Source organism: Paramisgurnus dabryanus, chromosome 23 (assembly GCF_030506205.2).
Source record: "Paramisgurnus dabryanus chromosome 23, PD_genome_1.1, whole genome shotgun sequence".
NCBI lineage: Eukaryota > Metazoa > Chordata > Actinopteri > Cypriniformes > Cobitidae > Paramisgurnus > Paramisgurnus dabryanus.
Genome location: NC_133359.1, coordinates 12,123,967 through 12,148,653, shown reverse-complemented (window position 1 = coordinate 12,148,653; position 24,687 = coordinate 12,123,967). Strand labels below are relative to the sequence as shown.

General features: G+C 39.7%; 1 protein-coding gene across 2 annotated transcripts in view; it reads left to right on the top strand.

The window, feature by feature from the left end:
- Positions 1-24,687, top strand: part of met (MET proto-oncogene, receptor tyrosine kinase) — a 53,266-nt gene that overhangs the window by 5,318 nt on the left and 23,261 nt on the right. For both annotated transcript variants that reach the window (XM_065291798.2, XM_065291797.2), the window contains exons 3-10: positions 12,523-12,714; positions 17,839-17,973; positions 18,235-18,414; positions 19,710-19,870; positions 20,872-20,974; positions 23,002-23,138; positions 23,215-23,379; positions 23,527-23,623. In XM_065291798.2, coding sequence (XP_065147870.1) covers positions 12,523-12,714; positions 17,839-17,973; positions 18,235-18,414; positions 19,710-19,870; positions 20,872-20,974; positions 23,002-23,138; positions 23,215-23,379; positions 23,527-23,623 — 1,170 coding nt within the window. The remainder of the gene's footprint in view (positions 1-12,522; positions 12,715-17,838; positions 17,974-18,234; positions 18,415-19,709; positions 19,871-20,871; positions 20,975-23,001; positions 23,139-23,214; positions 23,380-23,526; positions 23,624-24,687) is intronic.

The window sequence follows — 24,687 nt, the reverse complement described above, 5'->3', positions numbered from 1 at the left end:
TAGCAGGAGAATGAATAACACTCGGTTACTGGAATGTTCAACATGCATCTCGTGTCACACTGTAATACACTGTTTTGATAATGTAATAACACACTAATGTGCCAAAGTTGGCACGTTTAGGCGCGTACGTGCCTTAGCTTGTTTGTGCCCGTACCCAGATGTGTTTGTGCAAAATGGTCAAATCTAGATCATCAAGGCACGGGCTCAACTCTGGGAGGTGCACTGCCAAGTCGCAAAACCGTGCTGAAAGACGTGGTACTTGTTGTGTCCTGTCTTTGTTTGAAGATGAGCTGTTTGCACGGTTGCCTTGCTGTATGCATGCATACATGTATGAAAGATGTGTTTTATGGGGGTGATTTGTGGTTCGTACAGGGGAAGTTACTAAGTCACCGTGAATCAGTGCTGGCAAAAACTCACAGGTGGATGTGCGCAGCTGTGTGTTTTCTCAAAACGTCAAGCTCATGCGGTGCGTTCACGTTGGCAGCTTTGCCCTGGTGGGAATCCTGCGTGACTTTGGGCCATCATTGGAGCTGGAGCAGACTGAACAGCTGGCATCCAGGTGCACACCGGTCTGCATTTTGGGAAAAGAGGGTGTGTGAGGATGTGTCCTTGACTTTTTGGCTATTTTTGGCTGTTTTCAGTTAGGACACATCTTCTAAAGTGTTCCCGTTTCTATACTGTGAATGTATGTATGGTATATTATATTTATGACTTTGAAAATGGCTTGTTTTCCTCCAACTGATGTTTACGCTCATAAAGCAGATAAGCAGCATACAGCCATAACTGATAAAGCCAGCACTTGCAATCTGTCCTTTGGGAGGAGCTTTCCATACCAACAATCCTATGGCTATGATTGGCTAAAACGCCAATGTTTACGCTAGATTTATTGCACTCCGGCTTCCTCCTTTAGTCTTGTGGTGGCTGGCCCATATTCAACATATTTTTCAGCCTGCAGGCTTAAAATACTTGGGCATAATTCAGAAACATGTGTAAGTGTCAGACAGAAGAATAGTTTGCTTTTGGTGAGGCTGATGATGAGTCAGTGGCCTACAGGCCTATTGAACCATCTCTGGTATTCACTATACATCCTTTTCCTCATTTTTTCCTCCTATGGTAATTTCCTGCTCTCCGCCAGGAACCTCAATACTTGGTTAAGGGATAAATCAAGTACCTACTGAAGCATTTAATGAACCCAGGCAGGTTGGAAATTCAATCAGCCTGCCAACACCGCTAAACAACCAGAGCTGACTGATCCAGACTTATTGCTTGGTGGAGTTCAAAGGCCTTCACTAATTGTTGTGGGTTACCCAGCGAGAACCACAAATAAACATTCGAGGGTTTGGGAGGTGAGAACCTCCCCCACCAGGTTAAATTGTGCCATTACGGTATACCGGCTAATGCCGACACAATGGGATCTATAAGACGCGGGTCCAATGAATTTGTGTGCTCAAGTAATGGAACAGATTGGATTGGGAAGGAACTGCTGTATTTTATCACCTGCCGTGAAGCCAACAATGCATCACAAATAAGAGCTTATCTGTGGCTTTCCTTCCACCTCATTCAGCACGTCAGTCAGATATTCCCAAGCTTATCCTTCCGCCTGTGTGATCGGCCAGTGAAAGGGGAGCAAGCTTTTACCTGATACCTGACTTGTGCATTTTGTAAGGCGTGATGGATGTTCGGTCAGCTAGATGTCGGTCATGGTTGAGGGTATGAAGGAGTGTGAGCACAGAGGGGATATTTGATGCAGTGTATTTTATCATAAGCAAACCCATTGTTTTCTTTAACCACAGTCTCATGTAAAATTCAAAAGAATGGTTATCTAAACAGGAGGACAAAAGAGATATCACCTTTAAGCTATTGTATTCAGCTCACGGTGGTGCAAAGTCTTCTAGCCTGCCAGCCTGTCAATACCCCCTCCTTCACAGGACTTCAAAACAAACAGATGTGTTTTATTAATGCATTACTTTGACCGTATTTACTGAAAGTATCTGGACAAAAAGATTAAAAATGATGCCAGTTTCCAGCTGTTTACAAAAAGATGGCACACTGATGCACTGTTCTCCCATGCTGTTAAGCTTTACATGTTCTTGTAATACGGGATTGATCGTTTGTTTTCTGTTTGTTACATTTTATAAACTAAGTAGTATATTAGCTGCTGGCAATTACTGTAATTATGCCATAGAAAAGGATGACACCTGTTCACACTCTTTGAATCATGATCGTGAGAAACACGATGACTACCAAAAACAGATTTTGCTGCATACTCATACCCTTATCACATATGTTGTTTTTTGGCAAAGGGAGGGTGTTTTGTGAGTAAAGACCTTGATCTTTGGTCTGAGCATGCTGTGGAGGTTGCATGTGCTTTTTGAGAGGTATAAAATGATGTTGGGTATACATAAGGATTTCATAATATGGACCTCATAACAACTGCTGGAAGTAAAGCTGAAGGCAACTTCTGAAAAGTGGCCATGTAAACTGTGTGTTAAATATCTTTAAAGGCACAACAATGGTCAAAACAATAAATGTATCAGGGTAGAGTTTTATAATGCATTCAACTGTTTAAGGGAAATAGGCTCGAAGGAATAGTTAGAAAGGGGAGGTCATGAATTACTCGCCTTTATATTGTTTACAACCCATGTGTGACCCGTGCTGGCAAATGAGTTGGAATGAGCAAGTTTTCAAAAATGAGTATTTTGACATTTGAGCAAAATAACTGCATCCATACCTTAAAAAACGAAAGGTTTAGCACACATAAAGTCAAAAACAATACTATAGGAAAAATGTTTAACTTTTGTCTTTCTTGTATTTTTTGATTGACATTGAGAGCTTTAAGATCTACTGTAACGCAGGGATTTAATATAATTTTAAACATCAGCAATTTTTATAGCTATTATAGGTCCTACCTGCGGAAATTCTTGTCCAAACAGATATTTTTTAAACTGTAATGTTACACACCAAATGCGGGGCATCGCGTTACTCACTCTAGACTACTAACGGGACTAATGATCGCATCTTTGCATTGACTTTGTACTACTCGCGCAAATCGTTGAACTTGCGTCTGGTGTGAACCCACAGTAATGGTGCGTTCACACCAGACGTGGAAGAGGCAGCCAGCGCAAGTGATTTACATGTTAAGTCAATGCAAAGACACGAATAGGCATCCTGCGGCGCGGTAAGCGCGAATGGGGTTTTGCGTGAATTGAGCGTTGCCGCGTAATTCGCAGAAGTTGAAAATCTGAAATTGTTCAAGCGTCCGACTATGCGGGAATTGTATGTTTTTGCCTGGTGTGAATGCACAGTAATTTTGTTTAGATGTCTATATATCGGGGTCGCACTTCTGTGCAAACCTAGTGTTTCAAAGGTTTGCAAATGTTAACATTCAAGTGATTTAAACAGTTTAACTGCTAAAGGCGCTAAAGTGGGCAGTTTACTTTATGCACAAACGCACGTGCGGTTGAATGCGTCCGGTCCAGCTCGAGTCAGACATAATCATCCTTCAAAAATCAGAACTCTTGATGTGAAAACTTCAGAGAGTAGCGCTACTCTCTCTCATACTGGAGTGTATTAAAATACATTTGGCTAATAGAGCAATGAAAAACAACGTAAAGTTTTTGTGTGGGAGACTGTTTATGCTACGCTGTTTGTAATTCTCCCTCTGTCTGTGTGTGTGTGTGTGTGTGTGTGTGTGTGTGTGCGCGCGCGTTTTTATGGGGACTCAGTAGTGCACACACGGAGAGATATGCAGTCTTTGCATATTTGGTCTTAAGCTCTCAGTAAGCATTTACAAATGAACAGTTTGGTTCCAAAACGAGATAACTCCATTTTTTTTTAAATCTTATTTTTTGATTGTGCATTCCAATTAATATCAATCAAACTGCAGTTGGTTTGTTTTGATTTAACCCTTCATAACTAAAAAAATACAGCTAAGTAGCACTAGGGGTGGGCGGAATGACCAAAAATCTATTTCACGGAATGAGTCATTTTATTTCACGGAACGGAATATTTCACGGTATAAATGTTTTTCAGTTTATATTGTTTTTGATGATAAAAATGTATAGAAATACACCACTCACTATAGCTTTCAACTAAATGCTCACCACAGTTTTAAAATATCAGCAATTTAAAGTTAATAATGTTAAAGTGAAAATGCCCAGAAGATAACAACAGATTAAGTCATGATTAGACAGAATCTTGTTTTTAATAGAGTTATTAATTTGATAGACTATTGAAGCTATAGTATGGCTTCATTGTATTTTGTATTTATGCATACACTACATTAAACATATGCAATATGTAAAATGAACAGGTATAAATATATGCAAAAACCTACAGACAGGATAAATACCTGTATATGAGAGAAGAAGCTCTAGATATTATAAATGTGACAGGTGCTATGATGTGATGATCATAAAGTTTGTTTTAAGGTCGTGACGCCCTTTACTTTCTATTACATTTGCATCTCTTTCTCGTCTTTCCGATCAAATATGTTTGTACTATAAGCAAATGGCGCGTCAAACTACATCGATCCAGCAGCACACGACACGTGTCACTGATATAAACGCGAGTTTTGTCTTAGCTTGCTTAAAGTTCAGAAAACTTTACAACTATAAGCATTATGTGCGAGAAGAACTCTTTATTTGGCATCGCAGCTCCTTGCGCGTGCCTAGAGATCTCTTCACGTGAGAGACCGGCCGGCTGCTGCATGAAGAGAGAGAGACCGCGAGAGAGAGCAAGACAAGAGTCTCGCTGCGTGACCCGCGGTGGATTCACTGCCACTTATTATAAAAATTACACAAATAACTCGTTCATTTTTTTTATAAGTGAACTATTTTACATGTTTCTTCGTCACACTCAGTCTAACATGCTGGAGGGCAGCGTTAGCCACGCCCACTTATTTGCATTCCGCGGAATAGACGGAATAGAAAAATCTGTTACGTCTGACATTTTATTCCGCGGTAACGGAATATACCGTCATACCGCCCAGCCCTAAGTAGCACTTAACATAACATAATAATAAACATGTTTTGACAAAAAATGTAAAAATGGAGTTATCTCGTTTTGGAACCAAACTCTTCAAATAAAGATAATTTTAGGTGTTTAATGTTTATTTAGAGCATTGAGTTCGCTAGTAAAGGCTTAATGTACTTATTTTTATGAAAACCACACTTTTGACCAAAATAGACATTTATACTTTCTTTTGCTCAAAATTAGACGGTGCGCATTCTCAATTTTGCCATCACGGGTCACATATGCATGTTTGAGTGCCCCATAACCAAATGTAATAATGTAAAACCATAATACTAAGATGTAATTTTGCACTTTTTGCAATTTTTTGTTCATCACACAGTGCTAACATATGGTTTTGGATGACTTCAAATATAATGCTTTGAATAAAGTAGGGTTGTGCTTTTGAAAGGCATTTTCGTTCTTAATGGCACATGAAAGCCTGTGGGGATATGGAAAAGGGCCTATGTGGAGATACTTTAAAAAAGTTTTGTGTGCTTTTAGTGGGGAAAAAAACGGCAACATGGATTTGGAAAGACACGAAAGAGTAGATGACAAAATACATTTTTTTCAAAAATCCAATGCATTCCACTTATTCTAATTTTAAGACTCTTTTTACGAAGTTAATTTTCTATGAAATAATGCTCCCTGCCGTATGTAAAAAAAATAGCTAAAATTAGGAACAGAGAATCTGCAAAAGCCTTTAAACATCTCCCAAAAAAAAAATGAGCAGCTTGTGTCTGATCTGTCCTGTCATAGACATCAGACATGCGTAAAACTGTACGATCATGGCAGAAATGCAGGCCCTGCCAAGCCTTCACAGTCACGATTGGAATTGATTATTCTGGTCAACTGCAAACCAGGCATCTTAATCCTCTGCTGCCCCTCTCTTCATTCTGTAAAGAGCTGGATTTGATCTTTAGTGGGGTCTCAACGCTTCATGGTCGTGAAGCTATGCTTTTTACCCTTTTATCACATCCGTGCCCCTTACATAAAGTATTTAAGCAACTGCGCTTGTGTGCTGAGGCATGGATGGGATTCTTTGAGCGTGTTCATCGCGTCTACTTTAATGAATGGGCGTTTCTTCTAATGGTTTGAATGGATCCATGCCGTACAAGTAAATAATGACAGGGCCAAGCCTCCAGATTAGACTCCACACTAAATTATCCCCGGTTTGCCCTAATTGAATGGATGTGCATGGTTCATAAGCACTTCCATAATATGTTTCAGTGTAAGTCGATAGAATGATAACTCTCTCTCTTTGTGTTAGGCTTGTACAGTACATTAAGCTTGTCACTGTTTTTGTTGATGTAAATCATGTAGCGTTGGTCCAAATTATGATTTATTGCTCATTAAACTGTTCAGGAACAATGATAAATAATCCAGAGAGAACCAATCCTGCTTTTGTTGGTTTAGCAATGTCCTAATCTATTAATTGCACTTTAATTAGGGATGTGCATTTATGTCATTTTTTCATTTTGATTAATCCATGGGTCTGAAGAACGAGTACTCAATTAACTGGGGGCGGGGCAATCAAAGGGGCGGGGCGTACACGTCATGGTGAAAATTAAAATATTTTTAATGAAAACACTCAAATAAAACTATTAATTAATTAAATGTTTTTAACAGAAACCTCTAACAGGAAAAGCTGTGTGATGAAGTGAAACTAAAGGGTTAATAAACACAAACCGAAGCGCTTTCTATATGACGCACTCTACATAATATTAAGCCTTTATACAACATAAATGTACAATGTGCATCTATCTGCATAAAATGCAAGACTTCAACTAAGTTTTCAACTAAGTTATCTAAAAAAAAAAAGAAAGTTTAACTCCCTTTGTGGATGTGCATCATAAACAGCGCACTTTTAAACACTTCCAGTCAAAGCTCAAGCTTCATAACATTAAGCAGCTTTAAGTCTTTTGCTATAATTTTAGCGTTTAGCTGTGTCGTGTCGTCCTCTTACCTCAGTCAAGATGTAATGTTAATGCTCGTATGGTAGGGGTGGGAATCGCTTGGACCCTCATGAATCGATTCAGAATCGATTCTTAGGGTCCCGATTCGATTCGGAATCGATTCTTGACGTACTAATTTGCATATCTGTGACGTCATTACGTCGCATTTGCTTTCAAAGCCAGGTTAATGTTTGCGCTTTTGCTAGTCTCTGAACTGTCATATACTGTACTTTAATGCAACTAGGGATAAATAATGTCATTCTTATATACATACATGTCCTGTTTCTGTTGTAAGACATTAAAACCAGTAAAAATATTAATTTAACGTGACATATTAATTCTATATGTTAACCGGCATTAACTTCCACGAACGTTAAGCGTCTAATCATCATCATTATACACAGTGATTGGCAGTATTACTGTATTTATATAATGCAGCGCACCCAGCGACTGAATAACAAACTATGTGCATATTTTTACAGAAGTATATTCATGTTATATCTAAACAGTCTGCGGATGGTTTAGGGCAGGGGTGTCCAATACGTCGATCGCAAAGGCAATGCCGGTAGATCGCACAACTGCTGCTCCACGCGCAAAATTGTCATTATGGTCTTTTGGAGTAATTGTGAAACATGCAGGTCTTTTTGAGTTGCTGCGCCTTTCTTCTCAAATGTGTTTTGCCATGCCACTGCAGCTCAGTCGTCTTTAACTTCCAAAATTCACATGGATGCGCATTCTTGCCTCACGCAGTTCCTGATTCACACGCACGGTGTGTGTGAGCGAGCAAACGAGAGGGAGAGAGAGGCGCTGATTTGTATGCTTCTAATACTGTTTGTTTCACTAAACCGCATCTCCGCTATTTTAAGGAGTACTCGACATGTACTCAAGGATTTTTTTTAAAACTCCTCAAAAAGAATAGAGTAATGGTGACAGCCCTAAATTCAATGTAAAGATATATGCAGTATAGTCCTACAAGCATTTAAAGTGTTCTTTCTCTTCTGCTCTTGTAAGCTCCGCTATGCGCTCTTGCAGGGCGCGCTCTCTTAAGTTGTCCGTGTGCATCACCGCTCCCCCAGTTGAGTTCCGCCTTTTGGTTCTGATAACGTGACGTTATTTCGTAAACTAACATTTAAGAATCGATTCTTGACATTTGTGAATCGATTCAGAATCGTCCCACGTCCGAATCGCGATTCATCTAAGAATCGATTTTTTTTGCCCACCCCTATCGTATGGCTCTCTGGTATCTCTTGACATTTGATGTTTAAATATGAGATGATAACCCATTGAACTTTTGACGGCGCTGTACATTTTGCACCTGACTGACTGTATTTCCGAAAATCACGGCATCCTTTTAAACCATAGTGCCTCAGTGATGTGAGGTGTGGCATTGCGCGGATATGCTGGTTGCTGTGGTGCGGTCGCGCAGAATTATCTGTTTGTTTTTGAATCACGCATGGTAATGTCATACGCCGGTCTACGTAGCTCGACACGACGTCAAACACGCATCTGCAGACCCAGTCTTTACTACCACATGTGCTTGTAACGCTAATCAGACATCCAAATGCCACCATATCAACAATAAATAAATAAATAAACCCACATGATCATCGTTTTCGTGATCGATCATCAATGCCACGTTCGAGTACTTTATGCTTAAAAGATATTTTGTCTCATCTGGGTTGTTTGGGCGTTTTAATTTTTGGGTGAATCAAACACGCACCAACAAGTTTAGTCAAACCACTTTGATGAGCAGGGATTTAACCATGAGCTCTAAACTGATTACTTTATACAAACATACAAGCGGCTATACTAGCCTTTTGGAGGCTCTAGTAAGGAACAAAGCTTCACACTGACAGATCACTTGAATGCCGGGTTAAGAGAAAGAGAGAGTCAAGGTGGTGAGAGGGGGAGAGTGGAAGAAAGATTATATTCTCCATCTCTCTAGAAGTTTAAGGTTGCACAGAATGTGTTAAATGTTGACAGAAAGCATAGTGATGAGATATTTGTGAAGTCAAACACAACAATGTAAGCCCAGAAAAGAAAGGCGCTCACTATTTAATAAAAAACAAAATTCCCAAAATATATAAAGCAAGGTGTGACATTGACAGCATGCACGATTGGCCCATCAAGTGTTTTTTTTGAGACCTCCAAAGGTATTAACTAACCAACAAGCAGGCACAAAGGCCGACCCTAGTATTTGCACTGCCAGCTTTTAAGCCCCCAATATTGTCAGCTTCTCTAATTCTCCCCAGACTACTGACCCTCACGACCCAGTAATCCATGGAAGCCCCACAAACATAAGAATCGGGTGTCTCCACGACGTGCCATGTAGATGCACTGCTATAAGCAAATGATACGTCCCACTCGCTCGCATATATATACAACATTAGTGAAGTCTTTGTGGGGTCAAAGGTCATTATTTTCGTCAAGAACAGCTGACTAGTGGAAATGCGGAGCAATGACTTCAATTTTCAACTTTGTACTTTGCAGAAACTGTTAACGCAACGTGTGTTTGGAGGTGACATTTGGTCATACAGATCTCCTTACACGCAGATCAGGCCTTGTGGAGGTGACGCCAAAGGCCACAAAACTATAAAGAACCACAGGTGGGGCGCGGTAACCCTATAACCTCTGCATTGTGCTGGACACAATAAGAGCTGGTTAATGTGTTGAAGAGGAGCTACGCGCTGGCTCTACCGTTCCTGCCATTAGCTTTTTATTTCACCACTGTAATAGCACATTGCCGTGGGATATTTTTCTGCATTCCCTGGATCAAAATTTAAAATGCACTTCCTTGTGAGATCATAGAAATAAGACAATTCTGCATAAACTATCCTTAGCCCCAAGGCAAAACGTTTACCATTCCGACAACACTGCAGTCTGGTGGAGAAGCCTCAGGATCACATCAAGCGTCGGTTGTCAAAACACTACCCAGGTTTTTCAATTTCAGTCCTTGATCCCTGCAATACCCTGACCTAAGCCGTGGAATGTACACACTTCTTTGCTTCCTAATGCTTTTCCCTTTCTTCCTTTCTAAACAGAGACCAAACGTTAAGTTTATTTGCTATGAAAATAATCCCCCCAAACTGTCTTTTTCCCCTTAAAACAGGCGTTCACCCTCTGATGAGTTCTCAGCTGGTGATAGGTCAAGCTTCAGAGAGTCCCCTCGAATCATTTCCAAACCGCGGTGCTTACGCACGCTTATGCAAGCCCTATTGAAAGCGCATGGCAGCGAGGCTGCTGTGATGGATCACAGTGGGCTTGCATAACCAAGCCAAGCAAACGTACTTTAGTTGAAGACACATCAAAGGCAAGCTTGTCCCTAGCTGACTAATTCCCCGGCCTGCTTTCATACTACATGTGTCCTTTCTGTCTGTAGTGGTTTGTCTCTCGATACGCCCTATTTGGCTGCTGTACCAGTCCCGCTCTTCCTTTAGGGGATGGGATAAGCTGCCCTCTAATCTCACCATCTTCTCTTGTTTTTCACCTGAGATTCTGTGCCTCTGAGCTGTAATACCTGTAATGAGAGCAGAGCCCAAACCTCCTTCACCCTGATTTATCGTCAGCTTGTATTGTTCTCCATGTCTTCAAAGCGGCCCTTTGAGACGTGCCCTCAAAACGAAGCTGCAACCACAGTCATACCGTTGACTCATACCTCTTTCTCACATTGGCAGTGAGAGAGGTGTATTATAAGTTTAGAAACCACACTTTTTTTCCCTCTTCACTTTTGCACCTGCTTGGCACAGCATGGGTGTCCATTTTTATGCCTGTCTGAAATTTCATGGGTGTGATTTCTGTAGGAGTGCATTCACCATAGTGTGTAACCATATACCATCTGAGCGGGTTCATAGTGAGCACGGTGTTAAACATTAACTGCCTGTGTTCTGTACTCCAGCGGGCTTTTAGTCATGGCCCATGATGCCATGGTCTGGTTTCTTTAATTATTAATAGCAGGACTTTCATGTTAGGATCTGTGACCCTTAGAGCTTGACCACCGTGTAGCCCTCAAGTGCACTGCTCCTTTGTCTTCAATGGAAGGTGACTTTCACCAAAGTAAACTTTAACTTGGGTGAATCAAGTTTTTTTTTACCCCCCCCCAAAAAAAACCCTGTTTTCTTTGTAGTGTGCTTAGACTGAAATAAGTCCACACTGACTTTTTTAAAAAACAAATCTTGGTCTCATAGTTGAAATGTCACAATCGTGAGATCTTGAACAGGGGGTCCGGGGCCTCATGGGGGTCTGTGGTGGTGTTACTGGGGGTCCTCCAAATATTGTTTTAATTTAAATGATTATAAAAAAATTTAAATAGCGATCATCTAAAATGCGTTAATAGGCTTTTAGTGAAAATTAAGACCTGATTACAATAAAGAGCAAAACGTTCCCATTTTAAAATATTTTTATTAAAATCTAAATGTATTAAAGAGCATGGGACTGTGTGTAGCAAAAATGTTCATTTTTTGATGTTTTGTTAACATAACCATCATAACAAAATATGTAAATCCAGTGCTAATTTGATAGGGGTCCCTGTTATTCATCTCAATCCCTTAAGGGGTCCTTAGCCTAAAAAGGTTGAAGAATGCCCTATTCAGTATTTGGCAATCCCTGAAGGTTTACAATTTTACATCATCATGTGTGTTTCCTGTATCCGAACCCATGACCCTTGCACTGCTAACGCAATATTTCCTCCACTTAGCTAAGCAGAAACACAACACTATTAATTAACATTATAACTGGACTGATTTAATATTTCAAATACTACAATATAGCTCCACACAAAGCTTCACAGGTTGTAGACATCCCAGCCAAATGAAGCTGGACTCAATCAGAGCTCTAACAGAGCAACAGCAAGCCCAGCTTTCCTCACAGTTTCCCATGAATTTCTGCCATCTGTGAGCATTGCGGCCAGGATGATCCAAGCACCATGGGAGAAGAGGCGCAACTGCACTGGCCGTGATGAAATAGTAGATGGCAAGCTTAGATAGAGCTTTACTGTTTGGGGCCTAATCGCTCCTGTCCACAGGCATCTTATCCACAAATTGCATTTTGCATGGTGGATTTGAGGGCACTTCTCTGTTGGAGAAACAGAATGCATGCCCACATTACTATAGCGCTGAATATAGTCTTAAAGGCTGTGTAGTTTGTGTGTGTGTTTGTGTATATATACATGTGTGTGTGTGTGTGTGTGTGTGTGTGTGTGTGTGTGTGTGTGTGTGTGTGTGTGTGTGTGTGTGTAAATATTTATATGGGCAAATCGCAACATGACCCAAGCTGCAACGATCTAATGAATTCTTTATGGATGAATTCAAGTTCAGTCCTACGTTTTTTTCTCATTTAGAAGCACTCAGATATACATTAATAAGGCAATCACTACTTCCGCTTCATTGTGACTTTAAAGATGTTATAATTTTTTGTTGGTATCACAAATATATTTTGATTCATTGCCTGGCCTTATGCATGACTGATCCTATGCGTCACCTGTATGTATATATGCTTGAGAGTTGCTACTTTATTGCTGTAGGTTAATCGCTTGCTTAATTTATGTTCCTGTCTTTTGTAGAGCTTTGTAGGAGATTCCTTTGGCTGTGGGAAGCATGAAAAGGGTTACCGACTTGAGGTTGCAAGCACCAACCCACGCCGGGACTACTTTCACGGGCGCTTCAGGAATGTTCTTCTCACCTCCATAGCTGTAGTCCCAATTCAAAACCACACAGTTGTCAGCTTAGGCACTGCTGAAGGGCGGGTGATCCAGGTAAGACAAAAATTAAATAACAAGTTTAACTATATTCTCACTGTGCATATAAAGCCACATAGTTATTGTTTGCTTATGCTGAGCTTTAACACGAATGCTGATTATTTAATCCTGGAGAGGTATGAACAGTTAAACTGTAATAATGCTGGTGAGGTACAGACTAGTATAGACAACCTCATACTAAAACAGAAAGAAACAGTGTTTGCAAAATCTAACATGTATTTTGTAAGTCCTGTATTTTCCAGCACTATTTCCCCATTTGATTTTCTATGTAAATAGGCAGGATGTCGGTACGTGACCAGTGAAAACACTTTTGAATGCAGGTGCCAGTGGCAGGTTGGGAAATATGGTGCTTTCCTGTTTGCTCTCTGTTCACCTTTGACCCACCAGCACCACTTCAGCTCTCCCTTAAAAAAAAAAATTGTTTGTAGTCCTGAAACTGCAGGAGTAGCACAGACTCAAATATCGTATGTCCCGCGCATGCAAAGATATTTGGGAATATTTGCTCATGAATGTCTCCGATATAAAGCAGCCTATCAGAACCTTCCATTCATGTTTTGTAAATACCACAAGAAAATGTTTGAGAAATGAGTGGCGAGAGAAATGGTGACAGCTGCGCGGAAGCATGCCGGAGGAACCGAATGGTTCTCTAATAGTAAGCACTAGGCTTCGATGACACGTCCTCGCATGGCATTTTCTTGGAACGGCTGCAGCTGTCGTCGTTTTCTCCCTCTCTGTCTTTTCCTTTTTACGTTTTTTCCTCTCAACTTTTTCTCGCCTCTTTTGTCTGGATGTTGAGGCCTGGTTAGGGGTTAGCGCTGGTCCAGCTGTCCCATTTGAGAAAGATAAAGAAAGAGAGTTTTTTTTTTTAAGACAAAGAGAGAGTGTTTGAGTGTTTAAGAGGGCTTGACAATGAACGACGAAAGCTTGCAAAAAACAGACATAGTCTAATAAAATATGGAATGCAAGGGAGATGAGTGCAGAGTATGGCATAATTGTGTGAATGAAAGTTATGAGAGCCCACAAGCTTTTTAAAAGCAGGGAAGAGGGAGGGCATTGGGGAAGTAACAGTCCCAGTGGTCCTTATTCTGTATGAGGAAGTGCTCCCACTCATGGGGAGAAAAACTCAACACCTTGCCTTGTGTTTGCTAGCAGGACTTCCCTTACATACACAATGAGCTGTAATTCACACGGTTATTAGGCCGCCACTGTGCGCATTTTTCCCCAGAGTGCGTAACATTCCTCCCTCAATAACGGCTCCATTTGTAGCCATTTTGTGCGATGTCGGGCTTAATTAAGACTGGCTTAGTTTAGCCGCTTCTGGGACTCAAAATCCTTTTATGGCTTAACGCACTTGAAAACCTACTGAGCCACTCGAGAGTTGCCAGGCTTTCGTTCGGTTTTGGAATTGTGAATGTAGCACATAACATTTGCCCAGCATCAGAAGACAGTAGACTTTGTTTCAGCACCTAGTGAGCTGTCTGGTTACCTACTTCCTACATAGACAGCTTCCTTCTAAAGCTACGTGCACAGTGACTAGCACTGACAGAGCTAAACAATCTCATTTATTTCAATGGAAGCCACTGTTTTTGTGTAAACAAAGCCTAAAGGTAGAAGTATAGTTAAATCTTTAAGAATACACAAGGGTCTGCGTACAGTGCACATGACACAAATTTCGTCATCAGAATAGTACTGTACCTGCACCACCTGATTTTTGTATGCACGTGCACATGAGTACTCTATGTAGCCATTGTATTTTGTTGTTGCGCATGTATTTAACATCTGTGAACACGTACAAATTAACTATGCTTTGCAAGGCTGTGTTCGAATGTGCGCATACGTTCTAGGGATGCATAACGATTAATCGTGATTAATCTATAACAGAATAAAAGTTTTTGCTTATATTATATATGTGTGTGAACTCTGTATTATAACTTTGTATAGATAAATGCACACCCATGCATGTATATATTTAAGAAATGTTTATATACATTTCTATATTTATGTATAATTTATTTATGTATAATAAATATAAATACTTAATATATAAATATATATATTTTCTAGTCCTGGGCAAAGATTAATCGCGATTAATCGCATACAAAATAAAAGTGATTTTTGCGCTGTGTGTAAGTGTGCAGTATATATAAATGTATATCTGTATGTGAGTGGGTTTAAAGGAGACATATCATGCTAAATCCACTGTCTTAGCTCTTAAATGCATTTTGTTGTATATTTGTAGTGTTTAGAAGTACATAAAAGTTGAAATTAGTCTCTTCAGGTGCTTTGTTGATATCTTTATATTCTGTTTTGGTCATATTTTCCAACCGGTTCTGATTTTTCTATTATCTATTACGTTTTTTGAACAATTACGTCACAGTATTTGCAGCGGAACTGCTAAATAAGGACATCGACTTCCAGCCCAACACTACGAGCAATCCGCCATTTTCAATTTCTCGCTGCGATATTGTAGTCCAAGCTCAAGGATGCAGAAGTTACGAGAGAGTAAATCAAAATGTTCGGATGTTTTATTTTTCACGGAAATGTCATTTTTTTGTGGGCGAAGCACTTCAAGGATAACTATTTCACCAACCTCCACCAGTATAAAGTAGGGTTTGCCGATAGACTTCGTCTGAGGGGTCAATTACTTCTATCTTTGGAGACGACGAGCAGAGCACTTCGGTAAGCTGTAAATAACTTTACTGTTTTTAAAGTACACGGTTGTCATGGTTTAGCAGTGCTGTTTCTCAATTCGAAGGCTGCAGCCTACGGATGTCGCATGTGGTCATCAACCCGGGATTAAGTTATAGCATATTACAACAACTTACAATTAACTAAGAATAATAGTCAACTTTATAATTGTTAATATTCTGAAATAAGACAGCCGGCATTAACACACCATTGCGATACCTCCATATGAAGACGTTGTCCTGCAGGTTCGTCGTCTTCATTTTCATCTCGCTCCATTTCCGACTCTGGCGCGAACATGTAAGGCTGGATGGACAAGTCTTCCGTTGTTGACATTTTGTGAATAACGAGTGAATAAAAAGTTTCTGTGCCGCTAGATAATCGTATCTCTGCTATAAAACTACAAAAATGGCTGAACGGGGTGGAGTTTAACCGAGTGTCACCTCTGCAACCTGGAGAGGGGGCAGGGTATGACGTGCATTTAAAAAGACAGTACCAAAACGAGTTGCTCTCAGATGCACATCAGAAAAGGGGTAGAAAGGGGGCCTGTGGGGCTATAATAATGAGGAATTCAGACCCAAGCATTGCAGTTTCGCTTTATATAGACCACAAATAGATGATTTATATGTAAAAAGGACAGATTTAAAAGCATGATATGTCTGCTTTAAATATATATAATAATTACACACAGCACACACACACATATTATGCATAAATTAACTTTAAAGCGTAACTAAACCCCTGGTCAGAGCCTGACTCCACCCACTGCAATATTTGAAAAATGCAAGAAAAGTGGGCAGATCCCAACGGAGATAGAGAGGACGAACTAAGCTCGTACCAAGTGTGTGGTGAGATCGTAACAAGGGCGTGGTGAGCTTGAACCTGCTTACGTCACGAGTTATTTCTTGGACCCAACATCCAATAGGAAAATTCAACTGCAGTAGCCACCGTTCAACCTGAAGAGGGCAGCACTCAGACGTTTTTACACCATATATTGTAGTATTGAAACACTTTATATCCAAATGTCAAAAAACTTACTAAAATCAATGAACAGCACTAATAAAGCATCATTCTTACAGATCATTAACTAAAAAAAGTTGGTTTAGGGTTTAGTTACTCTTTAATTTTGTATGCCATTAATTGCGATTAATCTTTGCCCAGCACACATTTTTTCTTAAAATTATACATGCATGTGTGCATATTTATATATACATAAGTTCACACACATATATGATGTAAACAAAAACTTTTGTTCTGCTATAGATTAATCATGATTAATCATTATGCATCCCTAATACTTTCCCATATGCGTAAAAAACGAACTATGCTCCGGGCCTAAGGCAACATCCTTACCATTAAATCTCTTTATTTAAACCTGTGACTGAATCAAAGATTACTATAAGTATTTAAAAGTACACTTGACTGAAGTTTCACACCAGTGCACTATTTTAGTGAAGGTATCTCATGCACACTTAAATGTGCTAAAACCACAGTAATGACATACTCTCCCAGCTACCATAACACACCACATGCCCCACGCTTCAAGCCCAGGGCTGTTAATGATGTGATCCGCCGATCGCTAATGGAAAACAGACGTTATTCATACTTAGCCTGTCTTGAAGGCCTGTAATTGCAATGTAACCATGATAAATGTTAGTCCAGGTGTATGGATGGAGCCACTGTTCTGACACCTCCCACCATGTTAGAGGTCTTTACGTCTACACTTGCCTGCAGGCCCGAGCTTTTGTGTGTTCCCACTCCGTGCCATCAAACACAGTCACCGCATATCAGTCTGTCATTTTTGCCCTGAAAGGCTAAGACACCGGTTATTACAGTAGCCGTAGCAAGCAGAGGCTCTGTCCCTTTACAAAGACTCTGGATTCCACTTTCCTTTGAATCTGCCTCTCTTCCAAGGAAAGTTCCACTCGTGATCTGTAATTTAATGTTTTATAGCATGTCTCTTCAGGAAAAAAATAACAGGGATTAAGAAGATGCACCAACTCTTGGAGAGATGTTTATTGTTTTGAAATAAGTAAAAATAAAACTCTAACCAAATGTTTGGGTCATATTTAACCCAAAATCCTAAGAAAAATTTGTTTTATGTAATTTTTTTATTTATTTCCCATTACAGTATTGGGGTGAAATATGACCCCATATTTTAGATGTTAGATTAACATATGTTAGATGTTCGCATCAAAGAAATAATAAACTGTTGACATCTTAAAAAAAGTGTAAGTGTCCTCTATAAATAACTTGCACCAAAATATGTATAAAGCTTTCAAATCATTCAGTTCCAGCATTTAATCATCCACGTGGAATGCGGTTATGCCGTCTTGAGGTCTTTTGAGACTGTAAACATGCTTTTTTAAAGTCTTGCATTTACCGATTATGCTTTGGATGTAAAAGGCCACCCGCTTTTACTGGCATCCTCCACAGGTGGTGGTTTCCCGCTTTGGCAAGACGGAGCCGCATGTGGACTTCCGCTTGGACACGCTCCCTGTGTCCTCAGAGATGGCCCTGCTGTCTCCACAGAGTCAAGACGGCTCCTTATTGTTGGTTACAGGAAATAAGGTGAGCGAAACAATGTCTTGGAGAACAGGGCAAACATTTCTTTGGAAAACTATTAGTGAATACATAGCAAACCTATTGGTGGCTTAGATAAAGAGCTATACTGTAGTAAACAGAGTATGACTGCATTAGAGAAACAGAGAGCAGTAGCTGTTAAATGTGTCCTAAATGTTTGTAAGCATTATATCTTTTAAATATATGAATGTTATGTAAAGTGTAATATAGTCATAACATAAAAGTAATATGTCTATGCATTGCTCTTAGGTCTCTAAGGTCCCTCTGATAGGCCCTGGCTGTAACCAGCTATGGTCTTGTAGCTCTTGTCTTCTGGCCCCGGCCTTTATGGGCTGTGGATGGTGTAAGACCTCTGAACGCTGTACGAGGGCTCCTCAGTGCTCCCCCTCTAACTGGATCCAGGACTCCTGCCCCCTTCTCATCAACAAGGTAATTGCCCCACCCTGCCACAAACAATATTACTGTGGTTTTAAAGCACCTAATAGCAAATACCTAATAGAATAAGTGCTTTCTAAGTAAAACAACCGCGTATCAAACTCTGACCTTTATTGATTTGCCTGCTTTGCTGTGTTTTTGAGGTTAAGCATCATTGCATGGTTTCCAGAGACCTCTGGTCTGGTTTTAAAGTCGAAAATTGATTTTAAATATCAAGTAGTATTTGCGTTTTGGTAAATGAATATGAACGTCAACCCTTGTTTTATACCTCCTCCTCCAAATCCATGCATTGCTGCAGAATGGACTTACCTGTATTTGTGTAAGATCTCTTTGCAAATGATAAGTGGTGCTCTGAACTCTTAATAATTAACCAAAAAATATGTGTGTATAAAGCAACACCACCTGTTTCTCAATAGAGAACTTAGATCAGCCAGGATTCTCAGATAGCTTATTAAAAATAGTTTGAAACGTAATTTATGCAATATTAATCGATTCTAGACCCAAAATGGTTAATAGGTTTCTCAGTAAAGCTATTATAATCTCATAAGGTTAATTCCACAGAAGACATTGCCAAGTAATACAGGTGGAACGTATTAGTGATGAGCTTTGCATTAGATAACGGATATGGTGACCTACAAGATTCTTCCTGTTTAAAACAATCAGTGTCCAAAACCTAAGACAGCTGCCTTATTGCCCAGTGATTCAGTTATTACACAGGCAGTCTTTTTTGTATGAAGTTTCAGATAGATTACCAAAGCCCCATAACATCATGACCAATCATCCAGAACAAATTCATTAAAACTATGGATACAACCCAGATATTTTATGATTACAATGGTTATTTTGTTTGTTAGTTGAAATCTATGCTCAAGACCACATTTTTATTATTTCCAATCAAATTGAACGGAAGGATTGTGGGATGGTTAACAAATGACATCTAACATGTCTTTAAAACAGACCAGATGAAAGTGTAGATTTGGTGTTACGCAAACTTCAGATGTGCCAATGGTATTGTTCTTAACCTCAGCTGGTGGCCCAATTTAAAGGGCACTTTTAACCCAAGAGAATAAAGAGGCAAAGAGGGAGAAGGGAAGGTTGTTTTGTTCTTGGTTTTTGTCTTCATCACTATTTACTGGAAGACCCCCTGCCTTCAGATTGTCCATACAACCGAAACAAATTATTGTCAGTGGTTACCAACTTTATGATTGGAGGGAAATGCTTGGCACAGTTGGAGACTTTGAAAGAAAACTCCTGCCACAATTTAAGCTCACAAAATGTTTGTTTTCCAGATTTCTCCCTCCTCTGCTCCGTCGGGAGGCAACACTAACGTGACGATCTGCGGCAAAAATTTCGGTTTTAATAAGAAAGACCGCTTTGACATCAAGCTGATCGACGTGACTGTTGCTGGAAGAAAGTGTAAACTAGAAAGGAAGGACAGTAGCAATAATCGGTAAGTTAAGAAATAAAGCTTTGTTAGACAAAACTCCAATCCTTTGTAGTCCAAATAGCCAAAAACAACCTACATATAGACGGTTTCGATGCGATACACGTCTGGATCCGAACTTTACTTCCGTTTTTTTATGTTCTGACTAGTTGCTAAACTGATCTCTTGAACAAATACCTCGTCGAAAATAACAAATGTTTTGGTTTCCTAGGTTATCTATGTGTTGTTTTTTTGCTTGTTATATAAATAAACTAAGTTTAAAGAACTTTGTTGTTATTTATTCTTAGCGGAGTTTACCGGAAGTTTTGGCAGACCACGACAGCCGCTTGTTTATGTTGTTACTGCTGATACCGTCTATATTTTTTTACGGAGATCCAAAGTATATGTGGCCTACACTGTGTGTGTTTCGAAATCTGATATATTTATGTCAGAAACTTTTTAATGCATTGCAGCATGAATGGTCATCTCATATTTAAACTACAGTAGTAGTACAACTAGAACAAATGTAATAAATCCGTGAAATTGACATACCGTGCCATATAATCTGGTTACATTTAACGAAAAGTTAATTATTTCGTTTTTTCATGTGGTTCAACAAGTAAACGTACTGTAAAAATCCCCATTGCTGACCGTGTAAATACAACATTAGAGAGTAGGTCAAATTCTCGACAAATCAGCCTTGTTGCAATGCTGCAGAACGTTAAATTGGCCTGCAAAATTGCTATATTGTGCATCCTGGGCTTCCATGTTAAACTATCGTACCATAAACAACACACAAAACCTATGAGCGTTTGTGCCCCCGGACATACCACTCTACAACCATCCTATTGTGAGCGGAGAAAAGAAATTCCCTTAGAGAATAGCTCCTGTGTAGTTCCTGCCGAGTAGTACGGCATTATCATTAAATTAGAGCGGACTAATTGCCTGCTTACTCCACTGGTTCACAACCACGCCTTGTTTGCTGTTTTTGTGGCGGGAAATGTTAATGTCCTTGTGTTGTGTGCCAGGTTGGTCTGCAGACTGGATCATGTGAATGCCTCCAATGTTGACACCGCGGTAAGGGTGCGCAGTGGCAAAGAAGAGGCCCTGAAAGATGGTTTCTCATTTGTGGTAAGAGGCTTCATAGATTTTCAACAATATAATATGAGCATGCATGTTATATGTTTTTAGCCATTTTAGAACCTCTAGGATTGGTTAAAATTGATTTACAGTTACACAGTTTTAAGCATCATGTAAGACTTTTTGTCCAGCTTATGTAAATGACACGCTTTGCTGCTTCTGGCTGCTTTAGCAACGCATCGGAAGAGAACACACACACAAAGCAGCTGCGAAGAAACGAAAGCATACGTATCTCCAATGCAGATACATGCTGCTTTTATTCTCAACAATGGCCCCAAAAGTCGCATCAAATTAGCTTAGAATTTCTGTGAACCTCTGGCTGACACATTAACTGGGAGATTCTCACGAAATTAGACTTATGAGGTGTCATGAAACATTTTGATAAAAAAAGGAAATGCAAAGCAAGAGTATCAAAATAGGAAGCATACAGTTACAAACATCTCTTCGTGTACTATTTTGCACATGATTTCAAATGACATCATACAATCCAATTGTGTTGTTTTTTACCACATTTAAGGGGAAAATCTTCATTACCGCAATGTGTCCATGACTGGATTTGGGAATGGAGATGGAAATGTTTATAATTAAAAAATCAAAAAAATTAAAAGCTTCAGTGCATGTTGTACTATAAACATTTACAGTAAGGAAAAATGTGGTACTTGATGATCATTGGTAAATGTAGAGACAATTGCGAATTGAACATACGGCCAATGGAAAGACGTCAATTTTTCACAAAAAAGTTTTTATGCCCGTATGCGGTGTTTTTTTAGGCAATTTGAAAAAGGAGTATTTCGCAAAATGCAATGGAAACTATTTACATTTCAGGTCACCTGATGTATGCAAGTCAAATAATCATTATAAGAAGATGATGCAGTATGTACTAATGTAGAGGTGCCCGACAAAGCACATTTTATTAATAGTCTCAATTGTATTTATTACATATTTTTATATTAGCTTGGTTTACATAACAGTACTAAAACATTTCAACAAGTAATAAATAAAACAAATAAAATAAAATCAACAAGTAAAACAAAAAAGTTTACTAGACTATATCAAAAAGTAGCCCTCCAGACTGTTTTATCCATTGTGGTAGCCCTTGCTTACAAAAAAGTTGGAGGCCCCTGTACTACTGTATAACTGTGTATGCCTTCCATGGCAATATTGTTTGGATAACATTCCTACATCTCCTTTGATTTAAAATAATATATTACCTCCAAGACACACCTCATATGTTGCCGCTTCCAAGTATTAGAGGCTTTCCTTGGCATTAATGCTTGGATCACTTGGATATGTCTCCTTTGGTGGATGCCATATTAGTAAACCTCCCAACATCTATGTTGCCATGGGAGAAAAAACTGTGTTTATAAAAAATTATTTGCATATCATTGGTTAGTTTTATTGACATTTTTTAAAATATTGCATAAGTTTTGTGCAAATCTGTAATGGAAATGCAGCTATTATTAAAGAGAGGTACACTAATATCTTGACTTGCATGCTAAAATGAACTTTGGGGACACTGTCATTTAACTTTTTTCATGTTTCAAATATTTGGTCGATACAGGTTACTATACACAGAATGTGTGTAAATTTTAAGAGGATCCGTTGACAGAAATTCAATATAATATACATAACAATTTTTTCAGTGGTGTATAAAGACTTTACATAATGAACTATGTTTTTATTACCTTAGAATGAGACATTTTATCTACATACACCACGGGATCCCTTATTTGAATGTCGCCATTTTCCACCATCATGTTTCTAAAGTAGCCCAAAACGGATACACTGCTATATAGAGAGCGTTTCTTTACTATGTTGTCTCGGACGAAGACATGTTTGTCCTGTGACTGCTACCGTAGCTTCTCTATGCGCTTCGATTCCACTTGCAATCATGTGATCTTCAACTAGTTGGCACAGACCCGATGCATTGAGGATGAACGTCAATGTGTGGTCCAGCCATACTTTCCTCCCATAGTTATATGTGAAATGTAATCTCTCTTGTTTTATTGTTTATCCAGAACCCAGTTATAACAGAGATATTCCCCGAGTTTGGACCAAAGTCTGGTGGAACAATGCTCACTATCAGAGGTTCATTCCTTAGCAGTGGAAACGTGCAACTGGTTACAATAGGAAATGTTTCTTGTGTGCTACAGAGGTGAGTGTTGACATCTCTTAACCTCTGCGTTGCGCAAAAATATCAACAGTATCCTAAAAACCTTTCTTTTCGGCAGCATATCAGCCACAATGTTGACATGTCGGACTCCACCTCAGCAATCGCCGTCTAAACTCAAGGTACAGCTGCACATTGACGGAGTGATCTGTGAATCTCCAGTCAGCTACACTTACAACGAAGACCCTCACATCTCCAGCGTCCAACCCAAGCATTCCTTCATCAGGTCAGGCCGTCTACACCCAACACCTTTTAATAGTACACACATTATTTAAGACAATCTGTCATAGCTATCCCAAAAAAGATGGGTTAAACAGGAAGCGGGTAAGAATCTACATTTGACAGCACGTTAAATTGTCTTTGGTATCCGTAGTGGAGGAAGCACAGTGACAGTGAATGGGATCCACCTCCACTCAGCCCTCCAGCCTCAGATGGTTCTCACCGCTGCCACAGAGGGCAAAGTTACTGTGGTGAGTTCGCACAGCCAACACATCAAATACCTCCCTACTATTTCACAAACATGGTATTATCATTAACCCCTATTGAACTAAAAAGCAGGTTTAGGAAATAAAGAAAGCAATGTTCCAGAACTGGACTCGTGAGAAGGGAATGGAAAACTCACTTGTGCTAAATGTGATTATCACCTAAGCAAACTAATGAAATGTTCATTATAAAATAGATGGATCCCACTGGGTTTCTTCAGGCATGTAATTTTTTGACAGTTCTGTGATTGTTTTATTAAATGTTTTGTCTGGTATCCTTCCTTTATCATCTTTTTGTAAACTTCCTCACGTCTTGAATGCTGGGGGCGACCTGAACTACTTCCGTCTCAGTGGGACCAGACAAACACTCATTTACACACAGGGTCCCCTTATCTGATTTCTGTGGAGGCGGAGCATGGTCCTGCAGTGGTACACGCAAACAAAGCTATCTAATCTTAAGCATACAAGTCCTGTCATAGCCGAAGACAATGCTCAGCATACGTCTTCAGTTTCGATGGTATCTCCTTCCCATTCGTTCTCATAGTTTCTGCCCTCCACAGAACAGACTGAAACACTTAAATATTCAAGTCTCATCGAAGAACGTCGCTAAGCAGCAATGATGACATAATGTGAGATAATCCAAGGATTTGAAGCTCCTGTAAAAGAGGAAGAGTATGAAACCCAAGCTGTCCCTTCAGATGAATTTGCATGGCTCTGCAGCTGTTGGACTGTAAATTATTTTCTGTAAACAGTGAGCGTTGAGACTATTCTTGTCGTAAATTGCAACACACATAAGCTTTATTGTTTCCCTACTTTTATTGGGGAGGCGCGTGGTAGGAAAACTTCCTGTCTTCCATCAGCTTTTATGAATCACGCTGACTCTGGTTGTGTAACCCGAGTCGAGCTGTCATCTACTACACTGAGGTTTGATCACCGATGGAGGAAACAGAAATGCGGTCAGTAGCTCAGGTTTCTCGTGGGCCGCAGTCACCGTCTAGCTGCTGACAGGCCTAAAATAAAAGAAAAGCGGACACTAGCTTTTATATTTCCTG